Here is a 16,123-nt window from a genome sequence, read left to right as displayed (position 1 = left end):
CCTGTTCTTCGCACCTTCTGTGCTGCTGCTATTTTCTCTCTCCTGCTGCTTGGCTGCCCTGGTTCTAGATCTTTTCCACTCAAACTCTCTTGGAAGGTTATGTCATAGTTTTGTAATGCTGAAATTTCTATTTGTATAAACTACATTTCTATATGTATAACACATATACATATACATGTAACACATTTGCCGCAGCACGTAACATTAATAACAAAATGGAGGAGGAAGGTATTAGTGTTCATTTTATGATTCTTGCTATGCAGAATACGTAAAACAGTTTCTGTGATGATGGTGGCTCTAACTCTAATTCATAATTCCTATACTATGCTACTGTTTTGTTTTCAAGTCTTCCTTAATTTCAAATATTACTTGAATTCAGTTATTGCTTTGTGCAAATAGAAAACAAAAAGATCAAAGAAAATCATTCTTCCTCGAGCCAAAGATTATAAAGAAGCATTCTTCACCAATTGTTATAAAAAGATCATAAGCAGACAGTGCTTCCACTCTGTTGTCATTTCTAGCCTAAGCATTGGAAAATTGAATCAAGATAAAGTGTAACAGCAAAATACTCTCCTTTGAACATAAGATTCTTGTCCAATAGGGATTTATTTGTTTATTTTTTCCTTACCTTCAGCCATTTATCAACACACTTGGCATGGAATTCGTGGTTACAGGGTAAGACTCGAAGTAGCTGCCTTGACTCAAAATCACACATGCACACCACACACCTAAAAAAGACAACAAAGTTCAAATGTATCTTGTGAGAACAACAAACATATGTTCCACAAAACCTTACAGGTATTGCAACATCGGTAGCTAGTTACCTACATCTGTGGTTAATGACATGTAGTGACAATGTAAACTGAGAAACGTTTCATTCTATTTCCCTTCTTTCCCCTGTGCTTTCCAATCACAAATCAAATATTCCTGCTTATAAGAGCACACAACAACCAACAGAACAGACATGTAATCAAAATTCAAGTGGCAGAGATAACGATCTATAAAGTTCACTCCCTACTGATACTAGTAAGTCACACTGAGAGCCACTGAAACTGCAAAATGAAACTGGTCCTCTCACTACAAGAGAGACACTGAGGTGCAGGAGTGGGTACAGAGAAGGGCAACGGAGCTGGTGCAGGGCCTGGAGCACAAGTGTGATGAGGAATGGCTGAGGGAACTGGGGGTGTTTAGTCTGGAGAAGAGAAGGCTCAGGGGGGACCTTACTGCTCTCTACAACTATGCGAAAAGAAGATGGAACCAGGAGGTTGCTGGTCAGTTCTCCCAAGGAACAAGTGATATAACAAGAGGAAATGGCCTCAAGCTGCCCCAGGGGAGGTTTATACTGGATATTAGGGACGATTTCTTCCCCAAAAGGGTGGTCAGGCATTGGAACAGGCTGCCCAGGGCAGTGGTGGAATCACCGTTCCTGGAAGTGTTCACAAACCTTGTAGATGAGGCCCTCAAGTGACATGGTTTAGTGGTGACCTTGGCAGTGTTGGGGAACGGTTGGACTTGATGATCTTCAAGGTCTTTTCCAACCTAAACAATTCTATGATTCTATTTTAACATATGCTAATTCCCAGGTGATATGTCTAGTATGCTGAACAGAAACTATAACACTTTTATTTTATTTTAAATTGCAAGGAGCTAAACTGAAAACACAGCTAATGATATGAGACTGTATAGAGGTTTTAAAGTACGGACAAATAGTGTTTGATCTGAAAGCAATTCAAGAAAAAAAAAAATTAAACTGCTTACTAACACAGAATCATAGAATCACAGAATTGTTAGGATTGGAAAGGACCTTAAGATCATCCAGTTCCAACACCCTGTTACAGGTAGGAACACATTCCACTAGACCAGGTTGCCCTAAGCCCCATCCAACCTGACACTGAACATTGCTAGGGATGGGGCAGCCACAGGTTCTCTGGGCAACCTGTGCCAGGGCCTCATCACCCTCTCAGAGAAGAACTTCTTCCTTATATCTAAACCTGAACTTCCCCTGTTTAAGTCTGAACCCCTTGTCCTATCACTACAGTCTGCGACGAAGAGTCCCTTTCCAGCATCCGTGTAGGAATATCCCCTTCAGATACTGGAAGGCTGCTTGTAAAGCCCTTCTGGCTTAGCTGAGGCTGCAAAATAAAGAAAACATAGCCACCTGAATTACAGACCTTTGAAAGAGATGAATGTACTTACAACGTCTGTTCTGACTGGTGGTTGTTTGGATTGAACCTGTAGGATGGAAGCTGTTCAATATCTGCCTTTGTCAATCCCCGTGGTTTGGCTTCTCCCAGACGCTCTGCCAAATTCAGCAGTGCCTGCAAAACACAGAAAGTGCACATTTAAACATCTGCTGCTTAGACAGGCTCTGGGTTCTACTCCAGCCAGGGCTGCCTCACGACCTCAGCTGGTAGCAAAGAACAGTCGTCTATCAAGAAGCATCAAGAACCTTACTTCTCCCCTACAACTCAAGCCCCATGGAAAGTCTTACAGCCATCCAAACTACGTAAGATGTTCTCTTTGCGATTTCAAACCTCCAGGACTCAAATTTCAATTAACCCTGCTGCTGCAAGCACAGCTTGGGAAATGCTTGGTTCTGAAGCACCCCCCCCCCCGCTATGAAATTAATTGTGCTGATAACCAGAAAATTGAGCACATTTTCTTCCTAAGAATATGTGAGTCTGGTCTTGTAAGAGAAACAAAGAATTTAATGGGACAGGTTCTGATTCCCACTTTGTGTCTTGGGCTACTGAAATGAAATAGGGAGATTTTATCCTGAATCTGGAAAACAAATACATGCCATCAAGCTTTAAGCAATTTTTTTTACTTTATGTTCATTGTCTATAAGCCAATCTTGCTACCAAAAGCCTCTTATGTAAATAATTTGCACTCTGTCATGTATGTAACTTGCACTGCTTCACAAGGGACCTAGGGAGAATATCATAAATGTGATGAAGAACAAGGCACAGAAAAGTTAAAAGATTTGGTGAAAACTGCAGATGGTAGTGATGACAAAGAAATTTCTACTACTGACAAACCTAAGGTCCCAGTCCTTAGAAATAAGATGCTGCTGCTTCTGAGCTAGCACAGAAGTTATTACAGAAATGTCATCATCAAACTGAAAATGTGCAACTACACAGAGCTCTTAAAAGGAGCAAAGAGATGCAAAATTAATGGTTGGTGACAACTGTTCAAAGAGAAATCCAACAGAACCCAATAGCCTCAGAACCAGCAAAGATACAACAGCTGTAACTGCCCCATAGTTACGGAGGACATTGAAGAGGGTTCTACATCTACAGATGTGAATTACTGCACCCTTCTGAGGGACAAGAAAGAAAGGCATTAAGGCAGTTTTGCAAACATTGCATTTAATCAATCCATGACATCGACACCATTCTGTATTAATACTATTATGCAAAGTTACACACTTAAAATCAGTAACTTACCCTGTTCTTTTGAAAGTGCTTCACTTCTCTTTGGTATTTAAAATCAACTAAGACTTAAAAGTAGAAGAGTAGCATGTAGTACATAAAAGCTGAGCAATTTGAGGATTGCTAGCCTGGAACGGCAAATTCTGGGAAACAGCAACAGGCAAAAAAATAAAGCTAAGCACTTCTAATACCCAGTATTGCAAAAAAACCCTGAAAGGATGTTTTTCTGATTTTGTTTTCACAGTCTCTGTACTTATTTGAAAGACAAAAGTAGGATTAGAAGCAAAATATAATACAATTTTATGTATTGCTTTAGCCAACATTGTTTCATTAAAGATAGCTGTAGTTCGCACACCAACCTCATAGTTTTCTACCTCTCCATCTTCCACATCCAACTCAAAGCTGAAAGCTGGTCCAACTGCAGGTGGCACTGGAAGCATTGATCTACCACGAGAGCAAACAATGAAAAGACTCAACATCTTGCTGAAGGAATGCACAGAAACATCTGGCAGAGGTAAGGTTACCTTACTGATCCCTCTCAAATCAGCAAGTTCTTAGGACCGGTAAAAATGTTAAGTTTGAAGTGAAGAATAGACATGACAGATTCAAAGGAAAAAGCTAATTCTGCCACTTTTTGATACTTGGAGTGCTGCCTTTTTAATAGCATACATGTTTCAGATGATATTTCTAACCAGGCTCAGAGTTATTATAAAACACTAGTTTCTTGATTATAACACATTATGGAGAGCTAAACCTGACAATTAATCCACATTCTGGCTTCAAATACATTTTACTTATTTAAGTGGATAAAATACCAACAAAGAAAACGAATTCTAAGTTTACTTAGCTCTTCAAAAAAAAAGCCCTGAAACTTCTGTAAGCCTAAAAACACACAATGAAGATAAATAGCATATACTACTGGACCAACTTCCATACTGAAGGCAAGCACAAATTCACCTCACATGCTTCTAGTTAAAGCAGAATTTCTTCAGAGAAAGAGGCTAGAGAGAGATTTTCCTGTGTTATTTTATTTTAATCTTATTTTTATTCAACAAGTGCTTCGACCATTCAGGATAGTACTGTGGATCAAAATTCAATGCACAGACATATAAATTACAAATTCACAGCACTAAAATATACCAAAATTCCACTGAACTCATCAGGAATTACTGTGCCACAACATTTCATACTTATTTCCAGAACAGAAGAGAGTAATAAATACCATGTTTTATACCCAAATCTCTCCCTTCCCCCTCTTCCTCTCCCCACACCAAGAGTCCACCATAACACACTATGATTAATTCCTAAATGTTAATTGTCCTGAAATATTTCCAGGAATGGCTAATCAGAGGTAGAGCAGAAATTCAACAGCTCTAAAAGATCAGCAGTTTAGCCTAATTGGAACACATCACAGAAAGCTTTCAGCCTTGTATTTCATAATTAAGAACCGAACCAAAAAGATTTATTTTGTAAGTGAAGGATCCTAGGACTTTATCCTACAGTTTAACCATGCCTCTGTAACACAGTATCAAAGAACAAAGTTTTGCAATGTGCTGAAGATTGTACAAAGAGTTCAGAAACAGAGGCTGGTGTGCCTCAAAAAAGGGTGAATGTTATTTGAAACAGGCTGAAGAACTACACAGAAATGGAAGTGTTCCTCCTCTCTAGGACAGCTAAACTCTGCCTGCTTCTGGTAGAGTCCAACCATAGAATATCCCAAGACTTGTTGGAAGTCAAGTGACTTAATAGCCTACATGGAAGCAAATATATTTTGAACTTACAGCACGTAAGGTAATAGGCTGGGATGGTAAGGGTGTGGTGGTAGTGGCTGCTGTGTTCGGTATCTGCTGCGCCCTGTGAGTCTTCGAGGCATGAACGGTGGGTAAGGCTGCAAGAAAGAAGACGATAATCTTCAAATGGAACTTGTGGAATTGGAACTTGTGTCCAGTTCTGGGCTCATCAGCACACAACAGACATGGACATACTAGAAAGGGTTTAAAAAAGGGTGACTAAGATGGGACTGGAGCATCTCATGTATGAGAGCTGCAACTGTTCAGCCTGGTGAAGACAAGGTTCAGGGGGATCTCATCAATGTGTACAAATAACTGAAGGGAGGGTGCAAAGAAGACGGAGCCAGGCTCTTTTCAGCGGTGCCCAGTGACAAGACCAGAGGCAATGGGCACAAACTGAAACACAGGAGGCTCCGTCTGAACATCAGAAAACACTTGCTGCTCACTGAGTGGTGGAGTCTCCTTCCTTGGAGACCTTCAAAGGTTGCCTTGGGCAACCAGCTTTATGTGATCCTGCTTGAGCAGGGAGACTGGACCAGATGACCTTCAGAGGTCCCTTCCAACCTCAACCAGTCTTTGAGTCTGTGATTCAACATTCTGTTTTCTTAATCACGAAATAAAATGAAACTTGAATATTGAAATTCACTTTCAATAACGCATTATTAAAAAAATCCAGCCTCTGCTCAAACACAAGAGAACCTCAGCCTCAGTTTGAAACAATGCTCACAAAACATACTGTCATGCCATTCCATATGAAAAAGTGATAATTCACAAACCCTATCTAGCTCTTGTGTGACAGCCCACATGCAGGCTGGTTTGGGAAACAGGGCTTGAACTGCTGACTCCCTTCTAAATATAAAAGCCCAGGTTTTAGATCTGGTGCTGTTCCGCAGACTTGTGCATGAGCAGCTGAGTAAATAAGCCTTTAAAAAGATTTTCAAAAAACCTCTTAAAAAAATGTAAACAACCCCCTTAACTGTTATGCAGTGGTGTATATTTACATTTATGTTACAGAAGGGCTGAAGCCTTTGAAGTATACAATGAGAGTTTAATCAGTACAATTTCTGCAGCTGGACAACACCTAAAGAGACAGTCAAGCCTAAAGCTTCAATGTACTGTTTCCATGGATAAATCAGTGCTTTTTTGTCATACTTTTTTTCATTTGCATGCTAAGCTCTTTACCTGTACATAGAAGTTTTCATTGTAAGTGCTTAAAATTCCTTGCATTACCTACTAACATGGGGACATGCATGGCTAAAAAATTGACACCTGAATTCCACTGTATTTCCCCAGGAATATCCAAAATACTAATTTTTTTTTAAATAATTTTTAAAACCGAAATTCATGTACACTCATATTGAACCATATTTCAAGGCCTTGAGACTTTGGGGTTTTTTGAAACAAAAGGACAGTAGAAGTCTACTAACATGCACTTCTTCCATGTTTGAAATTTAAGAAAATGCAGAAGCCCAACACCACCAATGACTAGCCTAAACCCCCCACTTAACATTATAATGGAAATATTAGTAATAGGTAGCCCATGTCATACATAAAATTTACATATGATTATAAACACACTGCAAAAAAGCATGGGTCGTCTTCTTGAAAGCAAGGTCACAAACTAGATATAGCAAGTATCAGTTTTACTGCTTTTATGGATTCTGCAATCCAAAAATAGAAACTGTTGTGTTCACTGAGCGAAAAGGAATCAGAAATGCAGCCATCCTACCATAATTTTAATAAAAATACAATTTCATAAAGATTCAGGATTGCTTTATAAAAGGCCACATGATTACTTGTAATATACCTCTATTCTACTTGCTAGTGATATACAAACCACAGCTAAAGCATCAGGGAGGACAAATGCTACATAATCTGCAAAAAATGGTATTGTGCTCTTTATCTACTTTAAAGACTGAACTTGGAAATCAAGAAAGCCTCACACCAACCAAAATGTTTGTGATCAGACTGTAATTCATCTAGAAAAAATGTTTAATAAAACACAGTTTATGAAAGTTCTTAAGTGCTTTTGTCTCCAGAGTGGCTCACAATGACTGAAAACTTCACTGAAAATCTGTACACCTTTAGTTTAACAGTGAACTAAGTATTTAACGGTGGAGACTTATCTGAACCTTTATGAGGACGGCAGCAAGCATTTAAATAGGTTCAGTGATTTCAAAACCACTTAATTAAAGAGAAGCTATCTGTATATCCTGTAGCCACAGGGCCTAAAATTTCATTCTCACTTAGAATTTTAAATCACAATATGCTTTAAAACCTTTCGTCAACTTTATGCACTGGTCATCTTAATGCAGTCTACATTATGGAAACACTCTGTACCAAACACTCTGAAGATGAGCAATTTCTAAAGCACTCTAGCTTCCCTGACTTGTGGAAACTCAACATACAATGAACAATTAGCTAGAAGTGACAGCAGCTTTTCTAAACTGCACTAATTAGTTTCTGCAGTAGAAGTCCTGGTCTGTGTGGCAATATGGAATGTTTTCTGAATAACTGCTATGACACTCTGCAGGTAATATTAGCAGGAATCGTGTGCTGGTATCATTAAGTTACCCTTGGCTTGATTAAAACAGCTTAAAGTAAATACCACGCTATGCAGCTATAGCAAATAACAGAATACACGGCAAGAAATGCCACTTTTGAACAAAATGTACTATAGAATAAAGATCAAGCACGTCAATGCAGCATGAACAATAATGTAACGCAGAAAACAATACTTACAACACCAAATGACACCTCCTGGTGTAAGGGATCATGGGTTAGGAATTGGAGAGGAGCTGAAGGAGGCAATGTTGGTGGATGGGCTGAAGGAGGGTACGTAAAACCTCCTACAGGAAGATGTTCTCCAAGCAGTTCCACTTCATTTTCTATTCTCTGAAGTGGCTAAAAGGAAAAAAAAAAACAGAGAGAGGCTTTCTTGTAATAAGAAAGATGTGTTTTTCCTGAGTAAAAAACTGCAACCCTAGATGTATATTATAAGCTGCTGCGGTCATTATAAGGCACTAAATAAATGAATTAAATTTACAGGTATGATTGTACTCAGTTTCACATAGTAACTCTGTGAACAATTCCTGTGCTATTAACACTACCAAAAAGCAAAGACAACACTACACATTTGATGTAAATTCACCTTTTTGAGCTAGCCATGCTTACAGACCAGGAATTTATGCGAGCTAGCAAATATAGCAGTGGCTGTAATTTTCTGTGTCTTGCATTTTTCAGGACAAATATTTGCTCTCCTTCTTGCCAGTCTGCTCTCACTGTACAACTATGCGGGAGAAAAAAATAAAACAACCATAGACAAGAACTGAAAATGTGCCAAAAAATCTGAAAAGTGGAGAGGAAACATGGCAGGTCCAGTGGATTAAACTGCTGATGATACTGAACAATCAAGCAAAGGCTTTCCTAGGAGGATCATGCAAGCAGTCCTACCAAGAACATGCAGTCCAGAGGCTTCAGAAGTGTGAGATTCCAGTTCAGTACTGTAATCTAGTCAACTATAGTACATCAGTCAGGCTCAAAAGCACTCAAGAAATAACCAGGAATTGTCAGTGTTTCATTAATACACCTTTCTCTTCCTGACATTGATTTCCACCATTTCAAGAAATTCAGCTAAGAAAGCCAAACCAAAGGAATATTCTGTTTCCCTGTGATGCAAAGCAAGCTTTAAACACAAGGTACTCTTAAACCATTAAGACACAAGTGTTTTGCCAGAGCTAAAAGTTGACAGGCAAGCCTAGTCAGTAACCTAAGTAAGCAACCCAAGCTAAAACCTGAGTTAAACCCCATGCATTTTCTAAAGGGAAGTCTTATAAAGATTACCACTGAAAACCGTATTTTTCCAGCTGTTCTGCCATCAACACAACACAGTGATTACCACCCTAACAACACCTGAGGCATGGCATGGAGAAGTCTCAGCAGTGTTTGTAAATGACAAAGAAGCTGTTCTCTATTTCTGTCTTAGTGAAATACTGGCGTCTTCTAGTCAAGAGGAGCAAATAAATGGACATGAGCATACACATAACCTCACAGCAAGAGCTGTAGGCCACAACTGAAAGTCGAATCACCCCCAAATCCAAAACAGAGTCACATTTTCTCATATTTGTCTTTATCACTAAGCCAAGTCTGCTTAAGCAAAGGCATCAGTAACTCTTGTAAGTGAAAAAAGAGAAAAAAAACCCACAAACAAACCCAAAAAGGGAAAGGGATACTGGAGGCTTTTTAATGTCTGGACAACCTAAGGTCATAATGTTCTAGGAAAAGCACTGATCATTTAAAAATTAACTGAGAATACAGAAAAAGCATGTAATGAAAGCAACATTCTGTGCTTTAATCTCTCTCTCTGCTAAACTTTTCTCTGAGACCACCACTGCACTACACGACCTCCTCTGGGCTCTCTTCTGCTTCCTGGGAAAGGAATACTCAAAGTAATAGTTGGTGAAGCAAATATACATCCTTTCAATAGAAGTAAATGCCTACAGAGAAACAGCTGATGAAATCTGCACAGAAACACCATGAACTTTGAAATTGTTTTTCCATCTTCACACCAAGTCGTTACAGACTTCTTAAGGATGCATAAGTACAAAACCTCATTACTTTCAACAAAATCCTTCTGTTTCCTCACCCAGGTATTGGCACTATTTGCCCAACCAGTCTTACCAGCTGTACAGAGAGAGGGGTAGAGAAGCTTTACTTACCGACCGTGACTGCTGTGCTTGGAAAGGAACAAACTGTCCTGGAGGAGGCAAGTGAGGAGGATGGTGTGGAGAGATGTGAGGAGGATGCAATAGGAATGGGTCGCTAGAAATGAGGGGTGGAAATGCTGCGTACGGTACAGGTAGGTGCTGGACTGAGCACGCCTGAAGCATCTGAAATAAAATGAAAACAACATATTTTTGTCTCTAGCACAAACATCCCCTATAGAACATTCTTTATTCTGAAAGGAACATCACTAAACAAAGCAGTTCTCTTGCCTCCTTGGAAAAGCCTCCACTGCACACTTAAATAGTAACTCATTCTAATACACAGTGACTAGTGCAGAACAGACTCTGGAAGTACCAAAGTGTGTCATCTGCTAGGTGCAAAGTAACTGCCCCTTCTCAGAAAGTACAGTGAGAGTTACAGTTTTCAATACTCCAAGATTACAGAGACTTGTAAGTGATAAGCAGATACATTTGTTCTAGCTAATTTATTTTCCTCATGCATTACCTTCAAGATGACATGTTAAAGCAATGGCCTTGCAACCATGTTAAGCTCTTTATGGAGCTGAGAGACTCCCAGCTGCCAAAACTGTGCTTTAAAAGCTCTGTTGCCTCATACACTAAGAATAATTCCTAGGATCTGCTCAGTTCTGCACTTTCAGGTGAGCCCCATGATCTGAAGGCAGCTCCCTAAGTGACAGCTACTGTGGGAAATAGCCCTTTTTCTCTCCTCTTTGACATTCCTCACACAAAAGAAACTTTGGGCACTGAAGTCTGAACACTAAATGATGAAGGCACTGCAAGGGAACAGAAATGTGCTTTGCGGAAGTGTTCGGGTTTACTTCCAACTCTAGATATGGAGGAGCAAGAAAAACAGCATTCTCTTTTTCTTGCTTTTTGATCCATCATCAGCATGTCAGGCATTAATAAGACACCTGTTATCAAAACTTATGAGGAGAACCCAGCACTCATCTGTTATTTTTTCTTTTTAGTCATGTCGCACAAAATATATCGTGCATACTGACTGTAATGGTATAAAATGGTAGAGACATAGTTTAAAATCAGATAAAAGTAGTGGAGGTGGAACTATCACCTCAATTTACTGTGACTGTGACCAAACATAAATTCTTACATGCACTGAAAGAGTTGCAGGTTAATTTGATCTGACTACTGTTGTTTCTTACATGCTGATTGTTCTTCACCCTCAGTTACTAAGTCATTTTTCTAAAAAAGAAACACAACAGGCAAGTGCTTCTGTTATTAAAATACATTTTTTATTCTATTTAAGTAACTGAACTTTTCTCTGAAATAGTTGAAGATAAAGTTGCAGGTAGAATACCACATAGTGTTCTTTAAAACAGAAGGCACTTTCAGGAACATACTAAAATATGTTGCATCCCAAGATTCTGTATGGTGAAGATCACCACAATAGCTCAAATTTATGTTTGGAATGACCTGTGCTATGACCATGGCACTTTTTAAGTTTGAGCAAATGAGACTGCATTACCTTTAAAGTGTAAAAAGATGAAAACTCCTTGTTTATTCATTCAGACTTTCGTAAAACTTGTGCTGTTTGAACATATGCTTCCAAGAAGTGTTAAAACTGACAAAGGTATATCATGAATGACATTTGTTTATTTTATAGTTATATATGCAGTGAGAAAGACATATTGTTGAAGTAACAAACAGATAGTGGGAAGTTCACAGATGAAGCTGGTGAGCAAGTTGACATGCTGGAGGACAGGGCTGCCCTTCAGATGGACTTCTATAGGCTGGAGAAACTGGTTGACAGGAACCATGTGAAGTTCAAAGGCAAATGTGAAGTCTGGCACTGGAAGAGAATAACTAATGGAGCAGGACATTTTGAGAGTGGTTGGTGAGCAGATTTGCAGGAATAAAGGTTGAGTTCCCATGGACCTGTCAGTACAAGAACACAAGAGCCACAGGGTACTCCTGCAGAGGCCTGCTGCGTGCTGGGGGGCATTACCAGCAATGTTCACTGGTGGGTCCAATGAAGTGATTCCACCCCTCCACTGAGACCTTGTGAAACTGTATCTCAAGTCCTGAGCTCAGTTTTGGCCACCACAGTGCCAAAGAAAGACACTGACATACTGAAATAAGTCCACTGAAACAGCAGCATGATGCCCACAAATTTGGAGCATACTGCATAAAAGAGGCTGCAGAACTCATTTGTTCTGCCTTAGAAAGAGAAAAATAAGCAAAGACCTTACCATTGCCTTCAGCTACTTCATGAAAGCAGGTATGCATAACCTGACTCTACCTGGGAGAGGGACCAAGGACCAGTGCAATCAAGTTGCAGCAAAGAAAATTCAACCAGATACACAAAAGAAAATCTTCACCACAAGGATAGTCCAACACTGGAGCTGAGGCTTTAGAAGGGTTGTGAATTCTCCATCCTTGGAAACTGGTTCTGCTCTTAAGAGGTGATCTTCAGAGCCCCTCCTAATTTACATTATTCATCAATTCTGTGACGTAACAGAAGAAAGCATAGAGTCTGCCTGCTGATCCTACATAAACTCAACCTTAATTCTCTATATTCACTTGTACAGCCTCCATTCTCTCAACATATTTGATTAACTGTCGTACATTCAGTCCAAACAACCTGGTTAGAGATTTACTCCTGTGTATTAAATATAACTCCTGTGTATTAAATATTGCTGTATTGTTGAATTATAAAACATTTTATGAATTACACAAGTAATATACCTGTTCAAAGCAGGGGGTAAGATTATTAGTGTCTGTTGTTTGGATTTCTCTAAGACCCAGAATAATTTTAGCTTTTTCTCTGCTGTTGCTTTTTAGGATATGTCGCTTTCTTCCTTTCCTGAATTTATTATGCAAGTACTGTTCTAATCTCTGTGTACCCAGTCTGAGATTGCTTTGCTCCACTAACACCACCACTGACCAGAAGAAAACTGTTGTCTCTCATTCTGCCTCAGGGGCACACATAGACTCACGTAACAGATTTTCTCCAGTTCGAAAAGTATTGCCCACAAATACTCCAGACTGGCCAGCAGTGTGCTGCAGACCTTGTTGTCTGCAATAGACATTGCAGGGGATAAATGACACTCATGTGGACAAATGTCACCCAGTCAAGACAAATGCACATTACACTCACTCTTCAATGAGCAGCTTACAGAAACAGGTGGTCCCATCAATGGCTCTGTTACAATGTCACAGGCTTGTTCATGCCCTCAGGTCACAAAACATGCAACAGGAAAACTTCACTGCTGGCAAATACACAGCTGGCAGAGGTGAGTGTTTATACCAACACTGTAAACAGTGACTGGACACTATATATAGTATTTGTGTATGATATTACAGATTTATGTTAGAAAAAGGAGGGGGAGAGGGGAAGCAAGCCTTCCAGTAGGTTCTGCAACCTTCATTTGTACTGCTGAAACTTCTCAAGGTACACTCTTCATCTCTGTGCCTGGTAACACTTAATGGTGACATTTCCACAGAATGGTAGCATCAGAATGCTATGACCTGGAAAGTGGTTACCTCCGAGTTGATACATAAAAAATACTGAGAAAACACTTCAAATTATCTCCACTTTAAATATGGCAAGTTAGCCAGTGTAAGGCACTTTATTTTATTCCCAGAGAAGCACAGAGAGACATCATTATTAAAGAAAATTTACACTTTAATTCATTTTATGGGAGCATTTTGAGTAACAGAAGAGCCCTTCTCAGCTTTAAAGTCACATCTTCCAGGATCTTACTACTTCTCAAAAGAAAACCGACTTTTGAATATCAGACCTTTTTGTATATACCCAATTCCTGAACAAGGTCTCTAAGGTAAGATTTTTTTTCTAGGTAAGCTGCCTAATATAAGCCTTAGAATCCTTCCTCTTACTATCTGAAAGCATGCAGAATAGCTGCTGCTAAGAAGTCATTTCATAAACTACCATTTAGTTTGAATTAAAAACGTCCGGACTCTATCCTATAAACAGTCATACTGTGTAAACACAGTGGGTAAGTACCATATGCTTACCAGCTCTAAGGCCACTGCAATTTACCAGAGGGGGACAAAACAGCTATTTCCAACACAATTAAAGCCACACAAAGGTCTAAGATTAAACATAGTAACAGACCCACTTACTGGAGGAGGCACACTGCAAACTGGAAGGTGCTGCCCACTGAAAACCACTGAGCAGCCTGGGACCTGCTGCGTGCTGCAGGCTGGGATGTGCTGGCCTGTGCAAAGTGGTATCCCATGTGGAGCCACCGTGGTCACCGTGTACGAGACAGGAACTGTGCCCTGATGGATCTGCAGCAACAGGAGAAAAAGTGTTTAACGGCTTACTGTAAACTCTTAACGGTGTTGTAGAGCATACAGTGCAATGTGGGGTGTCATTCTGAAACTTAATAATAAAAAATGACCTCTCAAAATGTTCTGTCCCTGAGGTGTAAAACATCACCATGGAAGACCTCAGTTAGTCTGGAAACACTATCTGATCATGGATGGTGCCTGGAAGTTAGAGGAGGTGGGATGGAAAAACAGTTCATCCAGCTTGATTGTGATGTGATCTTGCTGCATGAAGGAAGAACACAATTTGAATTTTTGAGATGCTGCAGCAGTAAAATCGTTCATCAACATGTAAGGCTGTGAGATGGCTTGAATGGAGTCAGCTTCAAACCTTGCACTTGGTCCCAAACACAAATGCCTCCCTACTGAGATATTCTCTGCACACATAATGAAACACACCTGCACTGAACTCAAACCAGCTTTTAAGCAGGGCTGTTGAAGTCACATTCCAAGCACACGCAGTTTGGGAAGTGGATGTCCAGATAACCAGTTCTAGTTCCCAAATCATGACTGTGTAGCAACTAAAGTACTTTTGCTGCCGATGATTTAACAAACAACAACAGTTACCTCAACAGAATCAAGGAATCAACTAGGTTGGAAAAGACCTTTAAGATCACCGAGTCCAACCATTAACCTAACATTGCCAAGTCCACCACTAAACCATGACACTAAGGGCCACATCTGCACATCTTAAATTCCTCCATGGATGATGATTCCACCAATTCTGGGGCAGCCTGTTCCAACCGTTGACAGCCCTTCGGTGAGGAAAATGAAGGAATACCTTCCTGATATCCAGTCTAAACCTCCTGTGGCACAGCTTGAGGCTGTTTCTTCTTGTCCTATCCCTTGTTCCTTGGGAGAAGAGACCAGCCACCTCCTGGCTCCATCCTCCTTTCAGGCAGTTGCAGAGAGCGATAAAGTCCCCCCTGAACCTTCTCTTCTCTAGAGTAAACCCCCCCAGTTCCCTCAGCCATTCCTCATCAGACTTGTGCTCCAGGTCCTTCACAGGCTCCGTTGCCCTTCCCTGCACCCACTCCAGCACCTCTTGTAGTGAGGGGCCCAAAACTTCTATTACAGGTTCTCCATTACAGAATTTTATGCCAACTGCTGTTGCAGAGAGAAATTAATTATTTTCTGGACCAACCACATATCTCATTTTTCATGGAATTTAAGGAGGAGTTGATTAGGCTTGGACAGCTGATTTAGTTATGCCACATTATTATCATGAGCTTTGCTATTGTGTAGACAACCATTACATGCAACAGAAATTTTACTTCTAAATATTGTATTTTAGCTATTTAAACACTACTAAGCTACGGAAAGGTATTTCATGTGAAATGGAATACATTCTTAACCATTATATCACACCTTTATAGCATTAACTTAGCTTCAGAACCCTCTGTTTGTTCTCTGAAACTCTCACCTGATCATGAATGTCAACCATCACTGCATTCTGCTGTGGTGGGTGAGCTGCTGGGTGCAACAGACGAGGAGATACATTCGGTGGGCGAAAGGCTCGAGGCTCTTCTATTGCCTGCTGCTGTCCATAAGAGAGATGGTGATAGTTTTCATCCTGGCTAATGGAATTATGCCTAGATAAACGATCCCTCCTTGTTCTCTGACGTCGAACTGGAGGACTGGAAATGCATTAAAAAAATTAGAGATTATATAAATGACACAAATCCTTCTTAATAACTAAACCCACAAGAGAATCAAGACTTTTTTTTTTTTACACTGAAGAATTTTACTGAACAGGTTTATTAGATTGGAATAAAACTTCTTAATGACAAAACTACTAAAAGCCCTAGAGATTACACTTTTTTCAGCACAGAAGTGCTTAATGGAGCAT

General features: G+C 39.9%; 1 protein-coding gene across 3 annotated transcripts in view; it reads right to left on the bottom strand.

Moving 5' to 3' along the window:
- Nucleotides 1-16,123, bottom strand: part of RNF38 (ring finger protein 38) — a gene marked incomplete at its 5' end in the record, with an annotated part of 86,741 nt that overhangs the window by 7,436 nt on the left and 63,182 nt on the right. For all 3 annotated transcript variants that reach the window (XM_080638535.1, XM_080638536.1, XM_080638537.1), the window contains 8 exons: nt 629-728; nt 2,197-2,318; nt 3,791-3,875; nt 5,213-5,319; nt 7,964-8,125; nt 9,940-10,110; nt 14,068-14,235; nt 15,698-15,911. In XM_080638535.1, the coding sequence (XP_080494661.1) occupies nt 629-728; nt 2,197-2,318; nt 3,791-3,875; nt 5,213-5,319; nt 7,964-8,125; nt 9,940-10,110; nt 14,068-14,235; nt 15,698-15,911 (1,129 nt within the window). The remainder of the gene's footprint in view (nt 1-628; nt 729-2,196; nt 2,319-3,790; nt 3,876-5,212; nt 5,320-7,963; nt 8,126-9,939; nt 10,111-14,067; nt 14,236-15,697; nt 15,912-16,123) is intronic.

This window comes from Psittacula echo (genome assembly GCF_963264785.1).
Source record: "Psittacula echo genome assembly, chromosome: Z".
NCBI lineage: Eukaryota > Metazoa > Chordata > Aves > Psittaciformes > Psittacidae > Psittacula > Psittacula echo.
The sequence above is the reverse complement of the archived record's forward strand: the minus strand, read 5'-3'. Positions and strand labels throughout refer to the sequence as shown.